Raw genomic sequence first — 10,297 nt, 5'->3', positions numbered from 1 at the left:
AGTGTCGATGTTTAGGATTATAACTATGATTTGTATAAGTTCTATGACGTGGCAGATATTTTTTCCCGTGTTGCCATTTTGTCCTGTTAGTGGTGATGGAGGTGATGGGGTATCACTAAAAGGGATTAGCACTCCCACGTAGGTGTGTGTGTGTGTGTGTGTGTGTGTGTTGAAGGAGAAGAAGGAGGAGCAGTGGGAAAGATATTTTGAAGAAGTGACGGAATAAAATGATAGATGTGTTGATGGAGATGGCTCACTTCCTTTCTGGCTCCACCCATGATGGAAGCTACAACTCTGAGTTGCTCACATTCCAGGGTCCTGCATAGCAGGGGAATGGAAATGCTTTACTATGTCAACAAATACCATATTTGATGGCTCATAAGACGCAACTTTTCTCCAAAAAAAAATCTCAGGAAATGAGCCTGTTTGCTATGAGGCCAAGGTTCAGCATTGAGGCAGTGGTTGGTGGTAAGTCTATGGCAACAGAGGCTCTAAAATCAAACCCCAGACATCTTCGCACATGTAAGCAAAGTGATGATTGGTACTACACCACAAAACAACTCTTTCTTTCAAGGTAACAATATATAATAGATCATACTTACCGGTAATTCACATAGAATGACACCAGTCAGGAAGAATTTGCCTAAGTGACCATGCACCACACATTGCATGTACCAAAACAAACATGCAATCAGTTACATGCCCAACCCAGTGACACAGGCAAGCTTCACTGCATTCTTTACAGTGTGATGCTGTTACTCCTTGAGGTAAGACACACTTTCATACAATTAAAATTGCACCTATCTTTTTAACATTCTTATGAACAAACTTTATTACCCCTGTAGTCACTGCCAATGCCATATGCCAGGTACATGTTTACATCTCACAACAGGATTGGTACGTAGGCTACTAGCAAATATTGAAGTTTTTAAATGCAAAATATTGGGATCTAATAATGATCTAAATACATATGAGAGTCTTCAAATGTCAGGTGGAATCCTTCACTTCATATTCAGAGCTTAAATCCACTCATTTACCTTTTTCATTTCAACGTCTGCCAAAACTGGGTGCGTCTTATAAGCCCAAGCGTCTTATGAGCCATCAAATATGGTGTTTCATTGAAGAGAAAGCTTGTAATGGATTCTTTATCCCCACCTTCAAAAGTAACTGCATGGACTGCAAAAGTCACCAACGTTTCCAAGAAAACTGTTCAAAGAATCTGCTCGAAACAAGGTCAGACATCACCAGAAAGGATTGTCTTTTTGTCACCAAAGAAGAGGAGATATTCTGCACGTGTCACCACTCTAGATGACTTTGATAAATGTGTTGTAAGAAGAACAGTCTTGGCATTTTATGAGAAGCATGAATCCCGACTCTGCTAAATATTCAAGAAGAACTGAAGGAAAAAAATATCCTTCAGTGGCTGCAAAACCTCTCTTCACAAGATTCTGCAGGAGATTGGCTTCAAATATGCCAAGCTTGATGGCCGCAGATTCCTGATGGAGAGGAGTGATGTTGTGGCAGCTCACATTATGTTTTTGCAAGACAAAAAAAAAAGTCAAGCAGGCCTCCCAAAACATAGCATATCTGGATGAAACTTGTATATAGATGGTGTGGAAAAAAAGTTGAAAATTTATGATAAATAAATACTACATAAATCTAATCTAATATAATATATATATATATATATATATATATATATATATATATATATATATATATATATATATATATATATATATATATATATATATATGAGAGAGAGAGAGAGAGAGAGAGAGAGAGAGAGAGGTGAAGGAAGGGAGACAAACTGTTAATCCGATAATTGGCGAATGAACTGGCAACATCACACTCATGGGAATTCTAGAATCTGCCACACCTTGAATGGATTTCATGCTCTGAACTGACTATAGTTAACTTGAAGCCATTCCTGATAGAAATGTCTTCTCATTCATTTGGTCTTATGGTCTTCATTTCTACACAAGGATAGTAGATACCTGTTTGTAAAGAATTAAGGAAAGGTCTTGTTTTATGTTTTTAAATTATTATGTATTCTGAGTTTATCAAAGAATGAGCTAGTCGGTGGTAATGGAATTCCTTAAGTGTTTAGAAGTAAAAGAAATTTAATTGAAACATATAGATATATCTAACTTGGGTTGAGATCCCTTAGAAACAGAGATATCTGTCAGGGCACTAGACACATTTGCTTTCCTAATCAAAGTCTTTTCATGAGCATTCTGTCATATCTTAGCTGCAAGACCTCAAAAGGGAGAAATTTTCTACTCCCACTGCCAAAACTGTGTTGGTTGCACAAAATAAGATATAATAATTTTTTATCTTTAATATATTTTTTATGTAGTAATTGCAACATGTTTCAGAATTAGGGGAATCTGATGCAATCATCACAATCATTTTTTAATTAGACAAAGTAGTATTTAGTCACTGAAGGCATAATAGAAACAGAATAACTGCAAGGTTTAAGAACTTATTGTAAATACAATAAAATTTCACAGCTGTGCATGAGAAAATTATAACAGATTTTCATGGAAGAAATAAGTCACCTAAACAATTTATCAGTGATGTGAGTGCATTACTGCAATCATAGCGAAATAGGAAATGGAAACAGTATTTACTTATTTATTTATTTATTTATTTATTTATTATTTATGTATTTATTTCTTAATATTTTTACATTATCAATTACATTAAATAATTTACCTAAATTTTTTTTACTGTGTGTGTGTGTGTGTGTGTGTGTGTGTGTGTGTGTGTGTATGTGTGTGTGTAGTTACATTTTTCTCAGTGATAATTCCCTACCAGTTTTCAGTGATATATAGGTTTTGTACCTAGACATTTAGATTATAAGCAAAAATATAGAGTTACCAGACATAAGAAATTGTAATATAGTAATGCATTAATTACATTTTAAAATAGTGTACTTTTACATAGAGGTCATTAGAGTAAGGCAATTTATAGACAAATTAATCAAACAGATCTTCAGACTGTTCCTCATGACTTGCTTGAAATGCTGTCTGGGAATTAGAACTTTCTAAAACATTATTGATCAAATTAAGACTCATGAAGGATACTGTTCATATTCCATGAAGTACACTAGGTGTTTATTTTTATAAGGCCTCATTTTATATTTATGATGGATAAGGAAAGACATCTGTGATAAATTTACTATTCTCTCAAAATTATTCAGGCATTATCATTCATGCTTTTGTTCTAAGAGAACAATTATGTTATGGGTTGAAAAGATAGAAGCTTCAAAAGAAATGCTATAATTTTTTAATGTGTATTTTAGAGTTTTATATTTGAACCATTTCTGCTCAGGTTCTTTTTTCTGATGTGAAAAAATGAATAAAGAAGCATTACATAAATCTAGTTTTTATTTCTTTTCTTTTCTCTTCTTCTGTCAGTAATAATAATAATATAAAAATGTGCAGCATGATTGGTAAATACACTCATACATGTTAACACCCTCGGTGTAGCCACATCTTTGAAGGAGGGAAGAGGGAGTGTGATGAAAGAGCCAATGTTTGGCAAAGGAACTCAGAGTATTACCAAGAAACCCATGCATAATTGTTCTGTGCTGATCTTAGTGGAGATTTTGTCTGGATCATTTGGGTGAATAATAAAGATGTTTTATCTTTTTTGTTTCCTTGTCCATCAATGTGGGACCTTATTATCACAAGCATCATGTTTTACTTTCTCACTGTCATTTTTCTGTAGAATGTTGGTGGGGATGTTGGCTGCCAGGTAAGAGAGATTGGCTGTTATTCCAGAATTACATTTATGCATGATGTAGACCACCATAGCCATGCATCATGCATTTATTCTGTTTGTTATCTTTAATCAGAATTCAGAGATTATGTTTCAGAGGTTTACACTTACACAACATTAAGCAAACTTTTCTTCTTACCACTCATACACAGTGTTCCTTTTTGTCACTTGCAAATGAGAAGACATTTAAGTCTTCACAGCCCTTCTCAGCCCTTTGTTTCAACAAGCATAATGTACTTATATATATATATATATATATATATATATATATATATATATATATATATATATATATATATATATATATATATATATATATATATATATACTAGTCTTTTTTTTTTCTCAGCACCTATTGGCTTCTCTTTTTCCTTATATGGTCCCCATATTACAGGAATGATATAGGTCTATTAGAATCAGTGCAAAGGAGAATAACTAAAAGGATACAGGGGATGAGGGGTATTCCTTACAAAATGAGACTGAAGCTATTAAATCTACATTCCTTAGTGAGACATAGATTAAGAGGGGACCTGATAGAAGTCTTTAAGTGGTATAGGACTTATAACAAGGGGGGAATTAGCAAAATTTTCTGTATCAGTAGACAGGATAGAACAAGAAATAACAGGCTCAAGCTTGAAAAATTTAGGTGGGTGTTGTACTTTAATACACTCATGCTTTACTGAATACCATCCTCTTGGAGATCACATTTAAAATTTTATTCTGAGGATATTGAAATATGTTGGATGTAATCTGGTATCTAAAGGGAAAATATGGATTATTTCATTTTTTTTATTTCCAGTTAGTTATTTATTTGACAAATTTATGGATGGAGATGACAGGTGGAAATAGGTTGGTATGGTTCATACAGGGACTGCCACATGTAGGCTTGATAGCTTCCTGCAGCTTCTCTTATTTTCATATGTTCTTTGCATACAACTTCTTGTTAACATGCCATTAAACTCCATATGTATGAGTGCATACATACAGTGCAGTCAGAGTTCTAAGATACGTCAGCAAAAAAAAATAAAGACAGTACCTAATTAAAATTTTATAACCATTTTGTTTGAAATCTTCACCTTGTACAACAATACTCTGCTCCCATCACTTCTGTCATGCTTAGAACTTACCTTGGAAGTTTTATTTTCCTCCATGCTGTTAAAGCAGCTTTCTTTTAGTTTCATTCTTCTTGGAGAAGAGTTGGAGAAAGCCAGATCTAATGACCATTGGTAAGGAACAAAAATAGTTTTGGTGTAACTGAGAAGCTGGGCATTATAGAGCACAGATTGGACACATTGTCATGATGAAGCACCAGATTTCAAATATCCCACAAGTCAGGTCATATGCACTGAATTTGCTATCTGGGACCTGAAAAAAAATGTTACAGTAGAGTTTAGTAATAAGTCTTACTCTTGTGGACAGGTCTATAGTGCATATTCTCATGAATATTTAAAAGGTAATGATGAAACTTCTGGTGGCATTCCTGACTTGACTTACATTCTTTATTACTCTGAAGATTTTTTAGTGTTTAGTTTGTAACTGTAGACCAAACTTTTTCTAAAAAGGAATTTCATATTTATTTACTTTTTATGCTAAATAGGTATGTATGCATAAATAACTTAAACTTTGTTTTGGTCAACTTTGGTAGCCAGAAAAGGATGGGGATTAGCTAGATGCCTTAAAATAAAATTGACAGATCTTTTTAGAAATCTCTTGTTATCTTAATTTATGCAGAGCTGCACTTTGAGAAGCTTGGAATGGGATGGCTGTTCAAAGTTTCCACTTACTCTTCTCTTTACTCTCATTACTCATGCTTACTTTAATTCCCTTACTATTTCCTCTATATCACTTTTTTCTAGAATTGAATATTAGGGGCATTTCTTTATTTAATAGTCTTATTTGTACTGCATAATACTTCATACTCTTACCATTTTATCTTCTCTTCCCTCTAGATTATTAAAGCTTCCTATCATCTTGCAGTTGACTAACTTCACCACTATTCTCTTCATTCTTTTAATCTTTTGCCCTGTACTGATGTAGATGACAAATAATCCATATATACTTATATTACTCTAACCAAACCATTCTGTTCCCACCACTAGCATCTCATATAACTAATTTCCACTGCCTGAATCCTAGATCTTCACCTTGTATTTGAATCTTATCTAAATAACATATCTTAGTGTTGTTCCTATGATAATATCCCATAATTTCTCAATCTAATATGTGATTATGACGATGTATTTCTTTATGCATCATAAGGATCCAGCCATATTCCTCCTTTTGTAACACCCTCTTGTATACCTTCATGATTGCTCATGATTATACCAAATTTCTCTCTCTCTCTCTCTCTCTCTCTCTCTCTCTCTCTCTCTCTCTCTCTCTCTCTCTCTCTCTCTCTCTCTCTCTCTCTCTCTCTCTCTCTCTCTCTCTCTCTCTCTCTCTCTCTCTCTCTCTCTCTCTCTCTCTCTCTCTCTCTCTCTCTCTCTCTCTCTCATTGAGTTTGATTAACACTGCACCTGACATTGGGTTTTAACTTTGTTAAAGGCTTACATTTTCCCACGTACATTTTAAAAGCGCATTTTGTTAAAAAATTCAAATTTGTAGGCATTTCTTCATTTAAAAATTTTAATAATTTCTCAGGATCCTAATGTGCACTAGATTTGTATTAATGAACACTGTCATAGAATTTGAGATTTATTTGGTGGGGAATGTAAGAGTCATAGAAATATGTTCAATACTTTTTGACATTTATGATGCTATTATAGTTATTAGGGTTGGAATACAGAGATTGAGGATAAGTGTTATCAATAATGTAATGGCTGAAACTAATGAGGAACTGTACTTTCAAGATTTAAATGACATTCCTCAATCATATTTAGCAATTCATTGAATGTCGGAGAGTTTGCTGTTAAATTGCAGTTACCAGTACTATTTAAGGATGAACATGAGGCAAGAAAGTACTATTTATAGGATTCACTGTAAAAGCTAAGTTTTGTGACTGAAATTTGAGTCCATGTGGTGCTGACAGGTTGTTAGTAATGTATCAAGCTATTTCTTTCAGTGATGTTCTTAGATTTACATCTACATGCTTGTCAAGATTTTAGAGAGTTATAGTATGCTTACTTGCTAGAACAGCAGTAGTGGTAAATTTAATAACTTTGCCTTGTTTTTATGCTTTCAAGCCTCCATTGCAATCCAGCAGGGTATATTCTTCTCATGGCACTTTTTTTTTTTCACCAGCAGTAAAATAACATGGTAACTATCTTCCACTATGCACTCCATCACTCTACAGTTTCCACTCTACACAGCACAGTAAAGTGGGAGTTGTACTTTAATACACTCTTGTAAAGCCCTTAGCTGCTTAACATATATCACATTTTATTTGCTGATAACTATCTCTAGTACTTGCTGGGATGAAGTAGTCTTGGACATGCACAACAGATATGTCCCATCCATTGTCATTTTAAGAGAGGAAGTTACAGGGTTTCAGTACTTGAGATCCAATACTAGTTGATGAACTGACATATTGATTAGGGTCCCTGATCAAATATCTTTTGTTTGTTTTCCATTGTTTTAACAGTACCATCCATTTCCAAGGATGAAGATGAAACAGCTTGTTAATAATGTCATGAAAAGTGTACTACTGATAAGGCTAAGAAAGGGAGAATGATTGTTACTTAAGCTACTAACTGCAATGGAAGTGACTGAATTGTTTACATGCATTTCATAACATACATTGTGTTTGACAGGCTGGAGGTGGAGACGGGAGTGGCCAGCACAGCAGTCAGGGAGGAGGAGCCTTCAGCGGCACTAAGAAGCAGCGCAGTCGACGAGGAGGCAAGCACAGGTGGGTACTTATTACCTTGTAGCCTCGTCTTTAGAGAAGGCATGGTGGATGCCTTCCCTGTGTATTATAAAAGGACATTAATTGTTTTAGTCTACTGAAGGCCAGTTGAACTTTAACGTGCCCCTATTTTTTTCAGTAACCTCATAATAATGTATGTATTTTGGGAACCTTAGTCAGTTTATCCTGCATATGCTGTCTATATAAGGAATGCAAATTCAAGTTTTTAACTCATGAAAACTCATGGATGTATAGTAAATGTCTTAGCTTTTGAATGATAATCCAGTTTTGTTATTCTATGGTTTCATATGATTTGAAAGAGAGGAAGAAATTTTCTTGTCAGAGTTTCTAATGATGGTACACAAACTGTGAAGCATTACTGGAATAGTCTAGACCAGTTATTTTTATGCTTGATGGAACTTAGGAATACTTTGGTCATTATTGTGATGGATTTATATTAGTTTGCCATATTCAGTGATTCTTATCAAAATTTTCAAATGACCTGTTAAGTTTATAAAAGGAAGCACCTCCATTTTCTGGCCATAGTTAATCTGGGTGTCCTGGAGATCACTCGAGTTCTGTTGGAAGGATTGTGAATCAAAAAGTTTGGGAAATATTAGTCTAGATTCTACTCATATTTCCAACCCACAGAAAATCCCATAGTTTCTGCCATTCATGAAGTTCTTTGAAATACCTACCTTTGTGTTCCACAGATCTCGTGGGAACAATCCAGCACCTAACAACAACCCAGAGACATCAAGCCCCCACAAAAAAGGAGGAACAAATTCCTCTGTGCCAGCTGCCCCAGATCCCCCATCAGTCCATAATCGGCCTGAAAACCTCTCAGCTCAGCCAGTGGTTGCAGCCCAAGTATCAGTGTGAAGGTTCCTCAACAGTCAGACACAGCAAGCCCTCCTATAATTTTTTTTTCCCCATTGTTTTATTTGTAATATACTAAAGACTAATATGTCCAAAGGTCATACTCCAATTTTCAGGTTAATGGTATACCATTTTCCCCAGCATAGACCACATATAGAAAAGCACAGAGCATGGACAAAGCTGCTTGTTGCTGTTGATGCCACATTTGAGGCTAGAAGAGGTTGAGATGAAATATGCAATGTATCATCCAAATCTCTTTTCATGATTGTTCATCACCTGAACAATATTGCTTTTTTCAACATATTGTTGATTTTTTATATATGTAAAAATGACTAGATAGCTATTGGTTTGGGTATCTTTTGCAACATTTTCATCCTAAGGTTAAGATTATTGGCAGTCTTAGAATCATGCATTAGTAATAAAGTAATGACTAACATTATTTTAAATAATGACAAGCTACTCTGAATAGCCAAGTAAAAACTGTTGTTCTTGTACTGTGATATTCTTATTTTGCATCCTTCATATGCACTCATCTTGAATCTACCCTTCAGAATATTATTAGAAATCCACATAGCAGCATCAATGTCTATGGGTGTTTAGGCAATTTAGAAAGTAAGTGGTCAGTTTGTTTGTTAATGTTTAATACACATTATATATTGTTTTCTGTTTTATCTGTGGAGAAAAGTTTCATTCCCATATCATAACCAGAGTTCTTTTCAGACCCACATTATTTCTTATTATTATTTATTGTATTTTATTGAATACAAACCTCTTGGAGATCACATTTAAAATTTTATTCTGTGGGTATTGAAATATGTTAGATGTAAGCTGGTATCTAAAGGGAAAACTTGGATTATTTTATTTTTTATTTCCAGTTAGTTATTAATTATGTAACACTTCATCCAAACAAGTTTCATTGATGAGTATTTAATGATGGTTATTTAATTCCATCGTTCTTGGTCAAAGCCCAGAATATTCTAAATCTTCTGACGAATATTTTTTGCCCTTGAAAGAAAGGTGTTTACTGCAAAACAGACCCCAATAGAGCAGTACTTTGCTTGGCAACCCTAGCAAACTGACCTACTCTCTAATCTTTTCAGTAGATAGAAGTGCCCCAGCCATTGATGCATGATTCATGTTACAATGTTGTATATAGGTAACATAAATGTTGGTGTAAAACACCTCACCTTATTTTGGAAATTCAGCTGTCTTAAACTCACATTGATTTTTTTTTAATATAATTAAAATAACCAAGTGATTAACCACTTTGATTATGCTAGTTAGTATCAGCAATTTTGAAGAAGTATGGATTTGTTACTTTTTAGCACTAAGTGCTTTTTCTTTTAAATATCAATTTTATGATTGATAACTGCTAGAGCATTTTCAGAAATTTTCAGAGTTTACTTCCCTGCCATGTCTGTGGGTAGGTACTCTGTCATCTTGTCATCTTGAACTTGGCCACCAATGAAAGTACTACTTTAGATTCATGGACAGCAGTTTGACTTATTCCACAAATATCCATACAAAATTCATGGCACTCAAGCACTTGCATTTGCTCAGTTGATCCATAAGCTGTTTACATTATGTCACAGAGTGGGCAGTTTGACACTTATGATCTCATGTGCATCAGTTCTAATTTTAATTCATCACTATGCAATTCATAGATATTTTAAGCAAAATATAGCAAATTCTTTAAATTATATAAAAGGTGCTTTTAGAATCCTCTTATAAAGTATCATAAGAATGTTACAGACAAAAAGAAATGAGATCATATTCTGAAATGGAATA

At 34.2% G+C, this 10,297-nt stretch overlaps 1 protein-coding gene across 1 annotated transcript in view; it reads left to right on the top strand.

Annotated features, from left to right (window-relative positions):
• Positions 1–9,003, top strand: part of LOC135107465 (GTP-binding protein 1-like) — a 19,106-nt gene extending 10,103 nt beyond the window's left edge. The window contains exons 12-13 of the mRNA XM_064017350.1: positions 7,536–7,633; positions 8,344–9,003. Of these exons, the coding sequence (XP_063873420.1) occupies positions 7,536–7,633; positions 8,344–8,512 (267 nt within the window). The 3' untranslated portion in view covers positions 8,513–9,003. The remainder of the gene's footprint in view (positions 1–7,535; positions 7,634–8,343) is intronic.
• Positions 9,004–10,297: the final 1,294 nt, after the last annotated feature.

The sequence above is a fragment of the Scylla paramamosain genome, chromosome 15, assembly GCF_035594125.1.
Source record: "Scylla paramamosain isolate STU-SP2022 chromosome 15, ASM3559412v1, whole genome shotgun sequence".
Lineage (NCBI taxonomy): Eukaryota > Metazoa > Arthropoda > Malacostraca > Decapoda > Portunidae > Scylla > Scylla paramamosain.
The sequence above is the reverse complement of the archived record's forward strand: the minus strand, read 5'-3'. Positions and strand labels throughout refer to the sequence as shown.